The following is a 19,080-nucleotide window of genomic DNA, read 5'->3' on the forward strand; positions in this document are numbered from 1 at the left end:
GTAGATGAAATAGCTTTGTACGTAGAAATACAAATACCATGCTATGCAGTTCTGAGGGGTGCAGAACCCAGCAGTCATACAGTCAACAACCTTGGCTATTGTTATTTGAAAGGCAAACAAGCACTTAATAGTAATGTAGCAGAATGATAAGGTGTGAGTGTGTGTGTGTGTGTGTGTGTGTGTGTGTGTTGGTGTATTTGAAAGTGGGGGATACACTACTGCACATTTGTGTTCAGAATATTTTTTTCATTTCAAATGTCCTTTGTTACATGCAGTTACGTCAAACTGCAGAACATGCACATGTAATTTGGATTAGTACACGAACAATGAAAAAATCCTGCTCCAAAAGTTACAACAAAGGATGTCTTTTCTAGCGTGATCTGTCATGGCTGAGTGGGTTAGGTCCGTTTGGATAGAATTTGGTTTGGGCAATTCTACAGTTCCTATCAACAGCGCTTGTACAATATTAAACCAGAATCATTTAAATCCTTCATGTATAAAAGACAGTGAGCCCTTTCCCTGTTCCTACTGCCATCGACTCCGCTTTTCTCTCTCTTTCAATCTTTCATCCTCTCTCTCTGCGCCCCCCCCCCCCATATCTCTCTCAGATGTCAGAGAAACAAACAGCAGACATGACCAGAGACAGGACTAGCTGCACGACAGAGTGAAGTTTCTTATGCATAGTAATAAGTCTTAAAAAACACACAACATACAATTCAGAGAAGAGTCGTTAAAATACAGCAGTGACATGCAAGAACAAGTTTTTTTTTTGTTTTCTTCATCCCTTTATCGTACATTCAACACGTTTGTGTTGAAATACCAGTAAGTGGAAGCATTACTTGTCGAATTAATTCATGTCAGTTCCATCGCAGGTAAACTATACAACCATGTTGAGTGAATATAGCTATCCTTACACCAACAAACTCTAAACACATGCAAAATAAGAGCAAAAGGTTCAATAAAAGGTAGTTGCTGTAATGTGTAGTCTTGCTTAGAATGATCCATAACAACCGAGATTCATAACACATCTGATGAACTTTGTCACTTAATGTTAATAATTCTGTAAGAGACATGTCAAGCATAGACTGGACAAGAGGTCTGCAGCCACACTATGTAAACCTTGTATTAAAATAATTGTACACGTTGATAAGCCAGTGACATTATATTTGTAAACAAATCCTCCTCAAGTTTGAAGGTAAAATGTCAATAACGAAAATGTAAATAGAAGTTTACAAAATCACACACAATCGACCCAACGTTTTTGGTGTCCTGAAAGTGTGATATTTAAAAACAACATCAGGATATCCTGTCGTCGTACCATTTTTTTTTTTTTTTTTATGAAATAAACGCAAAAACGATCATAACCACACCAAAATGATATAAGCATTCTGACCACTCCCACTTTGCATCTGATGTCTGTACTGGCTGTTGCCTTAATCAGCTGTCTCTTCCAACGTCTAATCATGCATTTCCATTGGGTCCCACAACTCACCCAGGACTCCCCTAGTGTGGCTACAGACCTTGAGATCACAACTAAAACCTACAGTTCAATTAATTGACTCAAGTACCTTAAATAAATGAACCCCCCCTTCCCGCTGTCCTTCACTCTTACGCTTAATATTCTATTGACTATTGAAAACCTGTACAGGGGATCTGTAATGCTACTGAACTCTCCTGGCAGCAGTGGTGAAGGTCATATCTAGGATTTAGTGCACACAAGCAAAAACAGAGCAAGGGTCAACATGATCATCATGTACTGTGCTTAGGTCTCATATTTGCTGCTGAAGCTATTAACGGCTTCCGGCAATGGAGAGAGAATTTACAACAAGCCAACGGTTAAAACGGCAAAGTATTAAAAAAAAGTGCATGGAGGCCTGGTCGACGCTGTGAACACGTAAAAGTCCACATAGCTTATACAACGTTGCATTTGCACAGAAAACAACCCAATGCTCTTTGTAGTCGTCACTGTACATGAATCCAACAGCTTCAATATTGAAATGTTTCATAGGATTTCCCTTAGTGAGAGGAATATGTTACAGATCACCAACATGAGACCAGTGGTCTTGACAATCATCGTCATAGTAACAACCTACTCTACAGAAGAGTAGACTTGGGAGGGGGGGGGGGGGGGCAACAAATGTCTGTGGAATGTCTGTGCTCTCTGTGAAATGTCTCGTCAAAGCCGTCCGTGCACAAAAGTGCGCTCTTGCACCGGCCAGCCGCCCTCGCGGCCCCCTGAAGTAAACGCGCCGGAGAACTGTGGAAATGGAGGAGGGTGCGGCGGGCCCGAAGTGTGCGTACTGTGATACTAGACGTGCCTAAGCTAACAACACAACCCCCCTGCAGCGGAAGCCTGAGACACAGCATGCTATGACGAGAAACCCAACGCATGCAACGACATTTGGAGAGAAATCCCAGCTATTGTGCAGGAAGAAGGTCCTAGAAGCTCCCTTTGCCAGGCCCGTGTCAGTCCAGCCCGGACACGGGACCCCCGGGGGGAGCCCAGGGAGAGAAAGGGTGGGTGAGTGGGCTAAAGGGAAAGTTGCAAGACGCTATGAGGACGGCCGTCCGCGCAGCAACACGCGCACCTCCGCGCATCAGGAGAGCGCCTCGTCTTCACCCACGAGGGGCAGGTCCATACCCCTCGTGCCTTCGCCGCTCTCCTGTTTCCTAGGAAACGGAACAGAAACCAGTCATCAGCGCCACACGCCTGTGTGTCCGTCCCGCCGTCACTGCAGAGCTAAGGTTAGCTACGGCCAACCGAACCGGCTACTGAATCGAAACCGTTTGATCCCCAGTAACCGATCCAGGTCAAGCAGAGCAGAGACGGAGGGAGAGAGGGAAGGAGAGAGAGAGAGAGAGAGAGAGAGAGAGAGAGAGAGAGAGAGAGAGAGAGAGAGAGAGAGAGAGAGTCTGGCAGGCTGTTAGTTGAACATTCGGGTTGAAAAGAAACAAAAGGCACAGAAGTAGATCAGCGGTGTGCTCTCAGGAGGGATGGAGCTAGCACGGTGCAGCATGCGTGGGAACGTGTGGCCTACAAAAGGATCAAGGAGAACGACGCTGTGGCTAACAGGAAGTTCCATGCCCCTGTTGCTGTGAGGGGGTCGTTTTCCATAAGGACATGTTTCAGACTGCAACTCTGTTTGACTTGGCCAAGGCTAGGTCTAGCAGGACCAGATTGGATTTAGGCTTGGGTCGAGAGAGCGATATCGAGAGAGAGAGATCGAGAGAGAGATCGAGAGAGAGAGATAGAGATCTTCACGTTTTAGATGCTTCTCTGTAAATGCTTTGGCCAAGACTACTCTGGGTTGCACTCGGTGAAGGATCAGCCCCCTTCACAGTGGTGGATGTGGCGGGGACTAGTGGGGCTGGGGGTCAGGCAGGACACGATTCCCTGACATGGTTCCATCAAGCCTTCCCCACTCCGACATATATTCAGTACAGAAGTCACCCCCCCTCCCCTTCCCAACCCCTTGTCCCTTATTATTGCTTTTTTATTTTTTACAAAAACACAAACAGTAACGTAAAAAAAAAAGAAAAAAAAGACATTTGAGATTCTTGTTCCAATTCTGGGTCATGCCTAAAGTCTTTAAGTCTTTTAAGTCTTTACTTATGCAGTAAGCAGACAGGCAGGCAGGCAGGCAGGCATGGGGGCCCAGCAGCCCTTTACCTTCTTTGGTTACTATGAATGTAGCAGTATCTGACACTGCCCGATCTCCCTTTGCTGGGATGTGGAGGGAGGGAGGGAGGAGGAGGGAGAGGGAGGGGAGAGAGACAGTAAGAGTCTACCAGACAGACTCTACCAGCATAGCCAGCACACGCGAGAAAACATCAAACAAAACTGTTCCGGATTCCCTTGAAATATGAGATCTTTTTTTATAACTGCGTAGACTATAGTACATGCTCTATGCAAGTCTCTCTGCTGTTAAACTGATGACAGCATAGGTGTTATGGTTTCTACTGGCAATCAACAACAGATTTAGTTCAGTTTCTTCTTCTTTGTTGTACTGCTCGGCCTGTCCCCCAGAGAAAGAAGCTGCGTCCTGGGACTTGTAGTCAAGGTGAGCCTACTGATGTCTCCTAAGGGCGTGGAGGGGGGGGCAGGGGGACGAGGGGGGGGGACGAGTGCTTACGTGAGTGTCTGTCCCGGGGCCGACAGGTTCCCTCGCTCCTCCCTGCGGCCCCAGTCGAAAGGGTTCCCGAAAGAGCGTTTCCTCAGCATGGTCCTCACCAGGATCTGCACACGCACACCAAACACACACACGATAGAAGAGGTTCAGTTGCCTCGGAGAATCATTCAAGCCATCTAGATCAAAAGTAAAGTCCCAAATCTTAAAGGTAAAGTAGGCCGAGTGAGCCAAAGCAATGCTAGCCAGGGGCTTCATCCCTCATGCACAGAAAGAGGAGGCTTGGCTGAGTGCGTGCATGTGTGTGTGTGCGGTGTGTGTGTGTGTGGGGTGTGTGAGGGTGCGGGCTCCTCACCACGGTGGCCAGGCTGGGGATGTGTTTGACCGAGTTCTCCACCTCCTCCTCCGTCACCTCGATCAGCATGCAGCAGTTGTCATCCTCTGGGGGGAGGGGCTCCGCACCGTTCCTCGTCACCCAGGGGTGAACCTGGTCACCAGGGGGAGGGAGGGGGAGGGAGGGAGGTCTGAATGAAAAGGTTTGCCCTCCCAGAAACTCAGAGGCACGCATGAAACGACGCACGCACGCAGATAGACCCACCTTGATCTGTGGGATCGAGATCCTGGTCTCTGGGTTCTTGTCCAGCATCTTGAGCAGCAGATCTTTAAGGTCTTCGGAGATGTCGGCCCTGGGGACGGAGGAGCGAGTCATAACATCTCATATGTCTGAGCAAGTCAGAACATCCCACATGTCTGAGCGAGTCATAACATCTCACATGTCTGAGCGAGTCATAACATCTTACACGTCTCAGCGAGTCATAACATCTCACATGTCTGAGCGAGTCAGAGCATCCCACGTCTGAGCGAGTCAGAACATCCCACATGTCTGAGTGAGTCTTAACATCTCACATGTCTGAGCAAGTCAGAGCATCTCACATATCTGAGCGAGTCGAGCATCTCACATGTCTGAGCGAGTCATAACATCTCACATGTCTGAGCGAGTCAGAGCATCTCACATGTCTGAGCGAGTCAGAGCATCTCACATATCTGAGCGAGTCAGAGCATCTCACATGTCTGAGCGAGTCATAACATCTTAAATCTCCGCGAGTCAGAACATCCCACATGTCTGAGCGAGTCAGAACATCCCACATGTCTGAGCGAGTCTTAACATCTCACATGTCTGAGCGAGTCATAACATCTTACACGTCTCAGCGAGTCATAACATCTCATATGTCTGAGCGAGTCAGAGCATCCCACGTCTGAGCGAGTCAGAACATCCCACATGTCTGAGTGAGTCTTAACATCTCACATGTCTGAGCAAGTCAGAGCATCTCACATATCTGAGCGAGTCAGAGCATCTCACATGTCTGAGCGAGTCATAACATCTCACATGTCTGAGCGAGTCAGAGCATCTCACATGTCTGAGTGAGTCAGAGCATCTCACATGTCTGAGCGAGTCAGAGCATCTCACATGTCTGAGCGAGTCATAACATCTCACATGTCTGAGCGAGTCAGAGCATCTCACATGTCTGAGCGAGTCAGAGCATCTCACATGTCTGAGCGAGTCAGAGCATCTCACATGTCTGAGCGAGTCATAACATCTTACATCTGAGCGAGTCAAAGCATCTCACATGTCTGAGCGAGTCATAACATCCCACATGTCTGAGCGAGTCTTAACATCTCACATGTCTGAGCAAGTCAGAGCATCTCACATATCTGAGCGAGTCAGAGCATCTCACATGTCTGAGCGAGTCATAACATCTCACATGTCTGAGCGAGTCAGAGCATCTCACATGTCTGAGCGAGTCAGAGCATCTCACATGTCTGAGCGAGTCATGACATCTTACATCTGAGCGAGTCAGAACATCCCACGTCTGAGCGAGTCAGAACATCCCACATGTCTGAGCCTGCTCTCACCCTGTCTGACAGGCAAACAAACCCTGGGTACTGTTCCCTTAGTTACACAATACCGTATTGTGTTGTATAGTATCTATGTATGTATTTGCATAATGATATTCATATATACATTATATACATATGGCTTTCCCCCCACTTTTTTCATGCAGGTTTTGTTGTTGTTGTGCTATTGTATCTTCTGCCATTGGGATGAGTGAATGTATCTTTTGATCAAATCTAAAAATCTTATCTCTGATCTGCGGCGAGCGTTCTGCTCTCCCTGTCTGTCTATGGTGGATCTACACAGCAGCAGCAGCAGCAGCAGCAGCAGCAGCAGCAGCAGCAGCAGGAGCAGCAGCAGCAGCGCGGTGCTACTCACTGTTCAGGCAGCTCCACAGGCTGGGACTTGATCTTCTGGTGCAGGCTGATGATGCGCTCGTCCATGAACGGACACTGACAAGAGGAAGAGAGAGGAAAAAGAGAGTTAGAGAGAGAGAGAGAGACACAGAGAGACACGGGAGCGGGAAAGAGAGACCTAACCCTGACCCAGAAAAGGTGTCGCTCCGAACTTTCTCTCCCTGTGACCGGTGATAGCTACATTTTGTTCTGACCCTGCTGGACTCGGGGATGTATCTCTGGAGGGATAAATGAATTAGACTTACCACTCCAAAGACGAAACAATAAAGAGTCACTCCCATGGCCCACACATCCAATGCCTACAAGCCAAGAAAGACAAAGTCATATATTTGTAATTACATATACTTTTCTCCATGAATTCATTAAATGACACTTTCCAGAACATCCTCTAGAGGGCAGTGGCTGCCAGCTCACTCACTTTGCCAGAGAAGTTCTTCCTGGTTTCGGAGAGGGTTTCAGGGGCAAGGAAGGCGGGTGTGCCCACCGTGCTGGTCAGCAGGGCGTCGGCACCCTCAAACTGATTGCTGACCCCAAAGTCGGCGATCTTGATGTGGCCGTCTTCGCCGACCAGCAGGTTGGAGGGTTTGATGTCCCTGTGGATGATCTTCTGGTAATGCACTGGAAGCGATGGAGAGACAATTTAGAAGGATACAGCATTGAGTGCAATGGAATTTTCCCCTTAAACCTTTCTGTGGTGGGATTTTCTAGGAAACCTAATTCTGTATCTATGTTGACTCGCATGTATATGAAAATGGGTTTGGTAGGGACATGGGCCTGTGTGACAATGCGCTGTGCTGCGACCAAGATGGAGGACGTGGTCTTGTAGCGCGGACAAAGCCAACAGCCAGAAGAGTAGGAGTCAGTAGGAGTACTGTTCTCTTAGTCCATGAAGGAGAGAGAAAATAGGAGAACTAACAGAGCAATGGACTGAAGCTGTACAAAAGAAGGAAGGAGAAAGAAAGAAAGAAAGAAAGAGGTTGAGCGCTCCTTATGCAGGGTCCTTTTGTGCGTCTGTCCGTCTCTCGTCATTTCCTCCCTCCCTCGATGTTTCTGGATCTCTTTTGCTCTGTCTCGCGATCCCGCTCTCTTTTATGTGTCTCCCCATCTCTCTCTCTCTCTCTCTCTCTCTCTCTCTCTCTCTCTCTCTCTCTCTCTCTCTCTCTCTCTCTCTCTCTCTCTCTCTCTCTCTTTCTGCCTCCGTTCCGCTCTTCAGTGCTCCCTCTTTCTCTCTCCGTTTGTTTGTGCCTCGCAATCTCTCTCTCTCTCTCTTCATGGGTTTGTCTCCGTCTCCCTCTTTCTGCTTCCCCTCCTCTTTATGAGAACCCCCCCCCTCTCCCCCCTCCCCGTGATCCGCTGTGTGCTGGTGGATGACAGGCTGTGTGGTAAGGCTGGTCTTGAGCACTAAAAGCCCCTGTGATTATGTGCGTGGGGGAAATGAGGCTGTGCCTGCAGGAAGGACAGCAGGAAGGAAGGAGGAGGACAGGCGGCGCCTGTGCGCGTGTGTGTGCGTGTGTGTGTGTGTGCACTCACAGAACTCAATTCCCCTGAGCAGGTCTTGGAAGTAGAAGCGAGCCTGGTTCTCATTGAGAGGCTTATCTGTGGGCACCTCCATCACAGCCCTGCATGGATGGACACGCACACACAGGGATGTAAGCACGAGCGACAACAGACGGGCGCGTGTGCAAACACACACACACGCTCACACACACAGAGTGAACAGTCAGTCTTTAATGAGATTGGTCTGACTCCAGCTTATCATGATCAAGGTAAGGAGCAGCTTAACTCACCCCTGTTTGACGAGTTCAAACACTGAGGGAGGAAGGGAGGAACCTCGTTAGTTATCTTCATCTGCTGCCTTGCAATGGAAAGTAGACCACGGCATCGAGTGCCGGGACCTTTTTATGTCATCCTATGAGTGTGTGTTCTTAACTAACCAGCGTGTGAGTGTGTGTGTATGAGCGTGTGCGTACGTGTGTATGTGTGCGAGTGCATGCGTGCGTGCAAGTGTGTTGGCGTGTGTGCTCGGCCTCTCGTACCCATGTACAGATGGTCCTCGCTGGGGTCGTCCAGCACCTAGCAGCGGGGCCGAGAAAGAGACAGATGAGACCAACACAGTCCAACACTGGCACCGCCCAGCCCTGTCGCTGCACTTCAGTACCTTGAAACATGCCAAAACGCCTGTCGTTCTCTACCTCTGGTATAACGACAGTCTATCTGCCGGAAGGCATAAAACCCTGGACAAACAGTGCCGAAAATCGAGGAGCCGTGGACCGGCGAAGAGTACACGAACCCACCTCTACTAGTTTGACTACATTGGGATGGTCCAGCTTTTTCAGGATGGCAATCTCCTGGTAGACCCGTTCCAGGGGTCCTTTGGGCTGAGCGGGGCCTTCTGAGGGGGGAGCTTCTCGGGCGCCACGCGGCGGAGGCCTCCCTAGGGGAGCAGGAAGGAGAAGAGAGGGGGAAAGGAGAGGAGCTGGTTGAGTGTGCATGGGTCTTGTGACACACACGCCCGCACCCGCACCGCCCCGATCCCCGCCGGAGAGGCCATCTGCCCGAGGAGCTGTGCTTTACTGACGAGGGAAACCTGTGCTTTACTGACGAGGGAAACCTGTGCTTTACTGACGAGGGAAACCTGTGGTTTACTGACGAGGGAAACCTGTGCTTTACTGACGAGGGAAACCTGTGGTTTACTGACGAGGGAAACCTGTGCTTTACTGACGAGGGAAACCTGTGCTTTACTTACGAGGGAAACCTGCCTGCCTCATCAGACGCTTCTTGGACAGGACTTTCATGGCCTGCAGGGGGGAGGGAGGGAGAAAGAGACAGGACAGGGGGACAGGAAGCGTGGTTGTGTTTCAGGGGAGAAAGAGAGAGAAAAGGGCGAGAGAGAAACGGGGAACAGAAAAAAAGAGAAAGAGACAGAGTGAAAGAAAAAGAGGGGAGAAGAAAGAGAAGAAAGGGAGAGTAAGTACAGGTGACTGCAGGCACAGCAAGTAACTGAGTTCCAAATAATTCCCGCCCCCAAACAATCAGTTGGACTGACATCCAAAACAATGATCAAATTGCCAAACTGGAAACACGTAACAGATCTCTGTGATGTAATTAAATGTGAAACCCAATGCCTTACTCCATTCCCCGACCCCTTCCCCACACTGTGACTTCAACTATGACGTCACAGTTCATAGTTGTGAGGCTCGGCGTGTTGTGAGCGTGTGACACTACAGAGTCGGAATACGGGGAGAGGAGGGAGCGCAGAGAGACTTGCATAGTAGGTGTTGTCGTCCTCGTTGTACGCCAGCTTCACAACACCGTAGGAGCCCTGGGAAGACATACGGGAGAGAGGGAGGGAGGAGAGAGGGAAAGCCCGAGAGAAGAGAGTCAGCGCACGGAAGACCGACTGTGTTGGGAGACTTGAACAGAACACACATTAGAGGCATCCTGTATGAACTCGGATCAACACACTCTGGCAGACACACACAGACACACAAAACCTATCCTAAGCTGGCCCAAAGGGAGGTGTGTGGGCTGTGTAGAGCGCACTCAAGGAGGACCAGCTGCTTCCAACCAAGCATGATGACATCCAAATCAGCAGCGCACACACACACACACACAGACACATGCAACACAGTACACAAAGTGTTGCCTAATTAGTGAAACAGCAACTTCATGCAAGCGAGCATCCTCTTGTGCTGGGGCCAGATGAGAGGGATCGTCAACGCAGGACGCGCGCTCACTGCACACACAATGTCAGTGCACGCAGGCATATGTAAGTGCATAACCCACACACAAACACAGAGGAGGGAAGGCCCAGCTGGGAAGACAGATTGGGAGAGTAGCAGGGAGCCAAGTGCCACAGACCCAGAGGTCAGGAGTCACGCATACAATTCTGCCCCCCCCCCCCCCCCCCCCACACACACCATGTCTGTTCATCCTCATATGCACTTTGCCACTCTCCTCTCTTACTATTCCAGCTCATTTGCAAAAGACAGACCCTCCCTCCCTTTCTCTCTCCCTTTCTCTCTCCCTCTCCCCCTCCCCCCTCCCTCCCTCCCTCCCTCCCTCCCTCCCTCCCTCCCTCCCTCTCTCTCTCTCTCTCTCTCTCTCTCTCTCTCTCTCTCTCTCTCTCTCTCTCTCTCTCTGATCCCCTCTCTCTGTCCTGTGTTCCCTTAGATCCACTCCCATCTCTCTCCCCCGTCCCCTCTGCAATCCCCTTCGTCCTTTCACATCTCCGACCGCCCTTCTCCTCTCCTCTCACTGAGCCCAGGCTCCATACTAGCCCAACTACCCTTTGAGAGGGGTTATTTATACCAGCATCTTTTTATCCTCTTCTAGCTCCAACTCTCCCATGGCCTGCCTGCCTCCCTCCCTCCCTCCCTGCCTCCCTCCCTGCCTGCCTGCCTGCCTCCCTCCCTCCCTCCCTCCCTCCCTCCCTCCCTCCCTCCCTCCCTCCCTCCCTCCCTCCCTCCCTCCCTCCCTCCCTCCCTCCCTCCCTCCCTGCCTCCCTCCCTCCCTCCCTCCCTCCCTCCCTCCCTCCCTCCCTGCCTACCTCCCTCCCTGCCTGCCTGCCTGCCTGCCTGCCTGCCTGCCTGCCTGCCTCCCTCCCTGCCTCCCTCCCTGCCTGCCTCCCTGCCAGTCTCCCTCCCTCCCTGCCTACCTGCCCGTCTGCTAAATTAGGCCAGCCAGCGGGGATGATGGCGGAGTTTGTTAAGTCCGGGGGTGTGGCGGGGGTTGAGGAGGGGTGTGAGGACGGGATGGGAGAGGAAGACGGCGAGGACAGAGCAGTGGGGAGAGAGAGAGAGAGAGAGAGAAAGGGGGGGGGGGGGGGGGGGTGGGGGGGGAGGGAGGAGTGACGATACCTTTCCGATCTCATCCTTCAGCTTGTACTGGTTCAGCTGGACGCAGTCCTTTGAGGGAAAGAAGAGGGGGAGAGGGGCGGTTATGCAATAGTGCCTTTCGTGGCAGTCCATCTGTAGGCCTAAATGTTACGTTTAGACTGGAGTGAGTCTTTCCAGTGACCTTTATCCACATTTCTTTGGCCTTCTATTAATGAGCGATGTCATTTCTTGTCCGCTGCGACACCTGCGTTTGAAGAACCAATTTGACCCTGTCGCTGCGTTATTGCTGCATGATTTCCAACTCAAACGCACGTTCACAAAAGCCTGGTGGTGACTCATCTTTTTGATATCAGTTGTCAGAAACTGTCACAACGTTCAAAATAAATCAACACACCATCCTTGAATGCTTTTGTGTTGAACGGACCAGAAACCCCCCCCCCCCCCCAAGCAAAATAATTTACAAGACCATGTTCTACAATAATGAACAAACACAAAATACAGAAGAGAGAGAGAGATAGAGAGGAGAGAGAGACGGAGTGAAAGAGAGAGAGACAGAGTGAGAGAGAGAGAGAGAGAGAGAGAGAGAGAGAGAGAGAGAGAGAGAGAGAGAGAGAGAGAGGAGAGAGACAGAGTGAGAGAAAGACGGAGTGAGAGAGAGAGAGAGAGAGAGAGAGAGAGAGAGAGAGAGAGAGAGAGAGAGAGAGAGAGAGACTGAGTGAGAGAGAGAGAGAAAAGCTTTTCAGAGGCTCGTCTCCAAGCAGTAGAAGCTGCTGCGGTGTCATGTGAGAGGTGTGCTGGTAATAGATGCTGCATCTCTACAGGAAACAAGTTAACTTTACACACCGGAGAATTCAGAGCTGTCGCGGGTCCACGTGTGTGTATAGGGGTGAACAGAAGTTGAGTGGCGCTCTAGAGGGGAGCGGGGTTACTCTGGGGCTCTATGGGTGTGCCCGGTGTCTACATGTGTGGGCAGGCAGTAAGGCCAAATGACCAGACAGAGACCAAAGCCTGTGTGTAGCAACAAGGTCAGTGAAGATTTTCCATCTTCATCTTCTTGGTCCTGGCATTCATCAGTTGTTTGGCTAACCCTGCCAAGCGTGTGTGTTGTGGGCGAGCTCGAGTCGTGTCTGCGGTGTTGGCCTGGCGAGGGGTGGGCCTACCTGTAGATCAGTGATGGAGACACGGTAGGACTCCACGGTAGGCCTGCGGGGCAAGCGGGGGGAGGAGTGGGGCGAGGTGATGGGCGAGTACGGCAGCGAGGGGTAGATGTAGCGCCCGTTGAGCCCCGGCGAGCCGCAGGGCGAGGTGGCGGTCTGCGAGCGCTCCTGCAGCGACAGCTTCCTGTCCGACAGGCTGAGTCTCCCCCGGTGCTCCTGAGGCTCGGGGAACAGGGCCACGGGGCGCCCCACCGTGTGGGAGAGCAGGTCGCACGACGGGCCGCGGAAGGGGGGCATCGAGGCCGGCTCGGGGCTCGCGGAGCTGTCCATGTCCTCCACCTCGTCCTCCCCCGGCGGCTCGCTGGGCTCGTACTCCGTCACCACGATGAGCGACTCCATGGGGCGCGGCGGCGGGAAGTGGGCGTGGGGGTGCGCGGCCGGGTTCAGGGGCCCGGGATGGGCGGGGCAGCTGCAGAGCAGGTCCGGCAGGGGCTGAGCGGGCGGGGGGGCATGGCCACAGGGGGCGGGGGGCTCAGCAGGGGGCCAGGGGGAAACGCAGGGAAACATGGCGACTGTCCCGACAACCTGGTAACCGCTGCTCCATCAGGGGGAGGGGTTACAAGAGAGCAGGCTACTGGGAAAGTAAGGGGGAGGGGATAGGGAGGGAGGGAGGGAGGGAGGGAGGGAGGGAGGGAGGGAGGGAGGGAGGGAGGGAGGGAGGGAGGGAGGGAGGGAGGGAGGGAGGGAGGGAGGGAGGGAGGGAGGGAGGGAGGGAGGGAGGGAGGGAGGGAGGGAGGGAGGGAGGGAGGGAGGGAGAGTTAGAAAGAGGGGCAGAGACAGAAATTGCAATACAAATGTGTGACGATTCAAATTGGTGACATTGAAAGATTTTGAGACATCCTTAGCCGTAACAAGGCGCTAACCAGGCAGTCACATATGCACCGGCGCATGGATTCCACGCTCTACAACATTTGTTCAGGCACACAATTCAACTCTGTGGTGAAGCTGGACGCGACGTGCAGCTAGCTAGCGAGTCATATTTGTCAGCTAGGAGCATCCTTCTTTGCATAGTCTGTTTGCGATGTCTGTCACAATAAACACAAGAAAGGGTGGTAATGGTTATCATGGCACTTACACCCCTACGATTTTGTTATAATTCCAATGAATAGATGTGTTAATTTAATCAATAAAACTGTATTTTGAATCTGAGAAATAATTAAAGGACTTTTTTCTGTCAAATTTTTTCTGCAATCTTTTATTGTTCAAAGATTCATAATAAAATCGTATTGTGAACCCAGTATTGTGATTTGTGTTGAATTGCGAGTTGACTGTATTGTTACATCCCTGTGAGAGGCACAGTCACTGCAATGTTGTACTTTCACTGTGCTTAGAGAACTTTCTCTTTTCCTACTGGCAAAAAAGCTGGAATATCTTCCTTAAAGATTAAATGAGTCAGATCAAATGAGCCAGCCAAGTCTGCAACATCACAACTACTTCAACTCAATTGTGGCATTCCTTGTTTAAAAAAAAAAGTAAAATAAAAAAAAAGTTCCTGTCAGAACTAGGTGACATGGCAAGATGGGAGAAGAAAAAGGGAAGAAAAAAGACAAAAAGCCTGTTTGTTAAATCTCACCATATCAACCACAGTTCACACTCTTAAGGACACAAGATAACCTGGACTCTTAATGAGTGGCTGACTGCACCCTCAGCAACTGACGTCAAGATACATAATCATGTATGTACGTAATGCACTTAATGCACTTAATTATGAAATTAAGAGTCATTACAAGATGTCATTACTCATTTCACCCTTGCTTCAGCTCTTGCTCCTGGGAGAGAAGTGGGAGAGTGTTTGATATGCTGCAGGTTGATAGCTGTCACAGAGCCGGTAGGATTGACCGAGGATTGATCCCCAGTGTGTGGGAGCTAAGAGAACCTCACACACACACACACACACACATACGCAGCAGCAGACTAAAAGCAACCATATAAGACAGTGGTCCCCTAGCTAAATTCAGAGTGAGTGTGTGTGGGAGACCACCCCCTCCAGATGGCCTTGATTCCAGCCTCCTTCACAAACAGTGGCTCTGCATTGCCCTTGTTCATACCTTTATTTTTTTTATCATCCCTTAAGAGAGCAAATTGCTTTGCGTTCTCCTTGGTTCTAACCTCCCCCTCACTCTCTTTCTTTCTCTCTTTCGTAACATCTCTGCCCACCTTTTTCAGAATAGTCTCTCATCCTCTCTCTGCCTACCTCCGTTCCTGTCTCTGCTCCACTTATCAGTTTACAGTAAGGGAGGGAATCACTATTTGGGAGTGTCGTGGATGTTTCGGACGGCCCGCAACTTTCCTCCTCCTTTTGTGAGGCTGTACCTGAAATCCTAACAGTTAGACTTCAAAGACAGCCTCCAGTCTTTTCCACAGAAGAGTCGTTTTTTTTTACTACAGCATTCTGTCGAAACTGCAAAAGCCTCTGCACTTCAATCCAACAACCTTCAGGAAGCCCTTATTTAGGCCTTCATAGTTATGTATATCCTAATATATACCAAAGGCTGTATTTTCAGCATGTAGACTTCATGTACACAGGCTATAGGTTGTGTTGACTAGGCTGAACAGAGGAAAACAGAGTGGACAGGCAAGAGGGCAGTTTTACATCGCAGGCCAAAGTCCATATTTACCTCCTTCCCTCCTCCTCATTTTCCTTCTGCTCCTTTTCCACAAAGATAACCCTGCAAATCTAACCTAGTCTGGCCAGAGCAGTGCACCCCCTACATGCACATGCTTTTGCGTGGCCTCGTAAGACAAGTAGGAAGAGGGCATAGAAGAGTGGTGAGACCCGACCAGGGTCGTAGCCTAGCCTCCTCAACCATGGAGCACAAGCCGCATTGAGCTTTTAATGTCCGGGGGGGAAGGGGGGCGCTGTGTGAGCATGACCTACTTTGATACGACTTGCCCATGAGAGATGATGGCCAGTCACAGAAATGGCCGCCACACATGCAGCATGACAACACTGTAACGTGCTGTTGCCTTGAAGCTAGTCGTACTGAAGAGGAAATCCATGGCAAGACATGGATGGACAAGACTCCGGCCATCTCATGCTAAAGGGATCAACTTTGATCCTTCTCTTTTTCCTGAAAGGAGCTAGGAACAAACAGCTGCTGTCTTGGGTCCAGATGTGTGGCACGGATATTACTCATGTCACATGTCTGACCTGTGTCCTTCGTGTTGGTGGTCTGGGGGACGGAAGAGGGAGAAAAGGGGGCGAGAGAGAGTGACATGGGGAGGTTTAACAAGATATGGGGGTGAGGCTTCACCAGATGACAGCAACACTAACATGCTGCATGCATGGACCATCTGGAGCAGAGGAGTATCCTCAGCGTCATTAAAAGATCAACAGAACATCTCTGTCACTGATCTGTGGACTGAGAACAGATAAGCTTCTGCCTCTGTGACTGACAAGATGAGTGTTCCTCTCACACTCAGCAGACTAGAGAGCGGGGTTCAAAGAGCTTGGGGGCGGTCAAAAAACAAGCGAGTTTGCAGGCCATCATGATACCTAAATAGAATTTATCATTGGCTGGATGGGCACACTCCATTTTCAAATCATTCATCATCGATGCTCAATGAATCAATCCTGACATTTTCCTCTGTACTTGAAGGCCTACCGTGCAATTGTTAAATAAGGAAGTGTTTAAGTTCAAAGACTAAAGACCTGATCTTTCTGTCACTGTTCAACTCAAGATTAAAAAAAACACATGGCACCGTGGGATATGAAATGCGGAGACACTACGGGCGCAGACTTTAAAAGTAGGTTGGGATAGCTAGCAAGCTAGATACATCCTGATATATATTTTCTCTTTCACTACTGTCTGTTCTCAACGAACATATTGCGAGAGAATTCCTTTCTCGGTGAGAGCCAAAACATATGAATAATTCAGAAGCATAAACATTCAAGCAGGACAAAAAAACGATCAATGCAAGGTTCATAACAGCCAACAGCTTGCAACATGCAAAATTCCCAGATCCAAGAATAAATATGGGCACGACGAAGCAGCTTAATAAAAAATACAGCTTTAAACTGTAACGCAACATAGCAATGTTACACCTATAATTCGTATAATAATTAGTTGAGCGTACAAAGGCCACAATTGCAAGACTATAATGGACGGATAATTTATGGTCATCGTTAATACACATATGAAATAGTCTATTATAAACAGCTAGCTTGCTAGGAAGCTAGTCATTTTGCAAGTATGTAATTGCTAGCTAGCTAGCTGTCACTTGCTAGCTAGCCCGTCTGTCACGAGACAGATGTTGGAGAAGAGATGCCCGCGCATATAGCCAAAACACCTATTGACAAAAGTCACGTTTGTGGGCGTGTAAACAACGTTCATGAACTTACCTTTTCTTAAAGATAAATGAATGTTATAGTCCAATTTTCGTCATACAGTTATATTTTTGCCTTTGGACTGAGTGCTTCTGCGTTAATGTTGTAGGATTCTAAATGAGAACAGTGCGAGACACAGCGATAGGCAGTGAACACTTTATGAGGGACCAATGGGACTGCGCGGCACAAAATAGACCGCGTGTGGAGGAAGCTTGTGGGTGGCAACCAGCAAAATGCTGTTCAGAAAAATGTACTACTTTATTACGTTTTTTTGACAATCACACATTTGAATTGACTTACAAATGTTCAACATCTTCATGCGTTTTGGTAAAGCGCACAGTGCATGAAAAAATGTTTGGCCCTCTGGCTCCACCATGTGATAAACAAAGTGTAACAACTTAAGACTGGAAATAGCTTTGCATATAACTGACGATTACAAACATAATGTTGAACAGACAAGTCAGAAATATCAATAAGAGAAGACTTGTAATCAATTAAAACAACATGTATTTAACTTCAAAATGAACAGGAGCATGGCTCAATGGTTTAGACAGATAGCTAGAAGTACTTGTAAAAAATTAAATAAAAAAACCTTCAAACTGTCAGATAAGCCTATTATCGCCTTTTTTGGAAAATGTTTCCTCTTCCCATTCCTCCACGACCTCGCCCTCTCGCAGCCACTGCACAAAGAACACACATTTTAATGCTGGCGACTGAAAGGAGGCCATTGAAGTAGCCAACAAGCACTATTGTGTTGTCAATTGTGTAAAATATCAACATTATTTAGGCAATTAACCAACAGAGTGAAGATTTTAAAAATCTGCATTACTTTTAAGATACTTCAAAAATGGGCATATCGACATAGATAAGTAACTTATCCTAGGCCAGGAGAGATTACCCAAAAGGCTGTGAATAAGACAACCAGCAAAATGAAGGAGTGTCTTCTTACACTGACCGACACTCACCCTGGGCTTTAAGAATGGCCGCCTTCCCTCTCCCAGCACCAGCGGCCTGGTTCTTGTTCTTCATGCTCTTTAACATGGGGGCATTCTTTAGCATGTCCGGTAGGATCAGGAAGCGGATTTTGCTGCCTCTAATGTAGACCAGCTCCAGTTGGGCAACACGTCCATCTCTGTGTGTAACTGTAATGTTTGACATCTGGGAGAAGGTTAGTTCTCAACATCTGAAAGTCCAGTGTTAGTTCACAACCACCAAGATGGATGTCACTAAAACAATCATCCTTCAAAACATTCACTTTATGGCATGCTATACAATGACTAATAAGCGCCACCTAAAACAAAGCAGATGGGGATACAGACAGTGGTCACATAAATAACAGTGAGACGGACCCAGTCAGGCATTGAGGAGTAGTCTAAGACAACTTGGCACAACTTACCTGGCAATTCATGTTGTCCTCAGCTTCAATGAGTTTACCCCTGTACACCTCGCCAGTAATGGTCTCACAGGTAACTATGTGCCCCTCTGCTTCATGAAGAACTTTGATGGGAACACCAATAGACATGTTTGCTCTTTTCCAATCTGTAAAATACAGACACAGACAAACACGTAGCCTAATTAATTCATTAAGGCCTAGCTTCCAAATAGCTTAAGCAATCAGTCCTAATCAAAGAGCAAGCTTGATGAGTAAAGCATCACTGAATGTGTACCCTATTGTCTCAACGAGATGGGCATATATTTTGTAAGATAACGCTGAAGGAATGAGCAGCTATCCCTAATGCGTTGTCAAACTGTTTAGTCGCACGAACTAAAAATACATTACATGAAAGTTGTTCGACAACGACAATAATCAAATCAAGTTGTTAGTTAACCAATTCGATTTGTCAGAGAGTTGTGCACAGATAAATTAAATAACGTTACTTTAATTTGATGTGTAAAGATAAATGCTTTGTCTTTTACCGCGGTCTTCCAAACTGCAACATGCGTTGAACAAGACAAGAGGGAGATTTAAAGAGCGTTGCCTACATTACCCACAATGCAACAGGGTACATTTCCCATTCAAGTCAACTTTCTTTCCAAAAAACGTCAGATTGAAGCGAGGGCCGAGAATGTCTAATAAAATACTTTAACAGGCTCTGGCGAGGTTGTGTAGGCCTACTCGTTTCCAGAAATCTTTTTTGTTTACTGTTTGAAAATCTTTTCACACCTAACAGTAATCAATAATGGAAGTGGTCTAAATGTAAAACAAAATATATGAAGATATAAATATATTTTCTGTGGAAGTGATACATATTTGCACAACA

At 48.7% G+C, this 19,080-nt stretch overlaps 2 protein-coding genes across 5 annotated transcripts; both read right to left on the reverse strand.

The window, feature by feature from the left end:
* Positions 1-649: 649 nt before the first annotated feature.
* Positions 650-16,949, reverse strand: camkk2 (calcium/calmodulin-dependent protein kinase kinase 2). Of its 3 annotated transcripts, XM_084686826.1 has the most exons (17): positions 16,835-16,949; positions 12,436-13,066; positions 11,297-11,344; positions 9,706-9,759; positions 9,184-9,235; positions 8,732-8,871; positions 8,474-8,510; positions 8,225-8,246; positions 7,968-8,056; positions 6,856-7,055; positions 6,683-6,736; positions 6,400-6,473; positions 4,726-4,813; positions 4,483-4,614; positions 4,134-4,237; positions 3,671-3,724; positions 650-2,670 (listed from the first exon to the last, which is right to left on the reverse strand). In XM_084686826.1, exons 2-17 carry the CDS (start codon positions 12,997-12,999, stop codon positions 2,598-2,600), a joined length of 1,785 nt encoding a protein of 594 aa, XP_084542952.1. In that variant the 5' UTR covers positions 13,000-13,066; positions 16,835-16,949; the 3' UTR covers positions 650-2,597. The 3 variants fall into 3 exon arrangements, with proteins under 3 accessions (XP_084542952.1, XP_084542950.1, XP_084542951.1); XM_084686824.1 differs by lacking the exon at positions 3,671-3,724; XM_084686825.1 differs by lacking the exon at positions 3,671-3,724 and having other exon boundaries at positions 12,436-13,063; positions 16,835-16,937.
* Positions 16,950-17,053: 104 nt separating this feature from the next.
* On the reverse strand, positions 17,054-18,848 carry snrpd3l (small nuclear ribonucleoprotein D3 polypeptide, like). 2 transcript variants are annotated; one of them, XM_084686827.1, is made up of 4 exons: positions 18,737-18,848; positions 18,216-18,358; positions 17,785-17,977; positions 17,054-17,499 (listed from the first exon to the last, which is right to left on the reverse strand). In XM_084686827.1, the coding sequence occupies exons 2-4, from the start codon at positions 18,339-18,341 to the stop codon at positions 17,435-17,437; spliced, it is 384 nt and encodes a 127-aa protein (XP_084542953.1). In that variant the 5' UTR covers positions 18,342-18,358; positions 18,737-18,848; the 3' UTR covers positions 17,054-17,434. The 2 variants fall into 2 exon arrangements, with proteins under 2 accessions (XP_084542953.1, XP_084542954.1); XM_084686828.1 differs by having other exon boundaries at positions 18,698-18,800.
* Positions 18,849-19,080: the final 232 nt, after the last annotated feature.

Source organism: Hypomesus nipponensis, chromosome 22 (genome assembly GCF_054491055.1).
Source record: "Hypomesus nipponensis isolate SF chromosome 22, ASM5449105v1, whole genome shotgun sequence".
Taxonomy (NCBI): domain Eukaryota; kingdom Metazoa; phylum Chordata; class Actinopteri; order Osmeriformes; family Osmeridae; genus Hypomesus; species Hypomesus nipponensis.

Bases quoted from the DNA above. Each gene is read 5' to 3' on its own strand.
- snrpd3l (XM_084686827.1), bottom strand. From the start codon at position 18,341: ATGTCTATTGGTGTTCCCATCAAAGTTCTTCATGAAGCAGAGGGGCAC. The intron at 17,978-18,215 runs GTAAGTTGTGCC...ACCTTCTCCCAG, and splicing joins AGGACAACATGAATTGCCAG to ATGTCAAACATTACAGTTAC. The intron at 17,500-17,784 runs GTGAGTGTCGGT...TTCTTTGTGCAG, and splicing joins GGCCATTCTTAAAGCCCAGG to TGGCTGCGAGAGGGCGAGGT.
- camkk2 (XM_084686826.1), bottom strand. From the start codon at position 12,999: ATGTTTCCCTGCGTTTCCCCCTGGCCCCCTGCTGAGCCCCCCGCCCCC. The intron at 11,345-12,435 runs GTAGGCCCACCC...TTTCCCTCAAAG, and splicing joins TCTCCATCACTGATCTACAG to GACTGCGTCCAGCTGAACCA. The intron at 8,511-8,731 runs GTGGGTTCGTGT...CCCCGCTGCTAG, and splicing joins ATGTAGTCAAACTAGTAGAG to GTGCTGGACGACCCCAGCGA.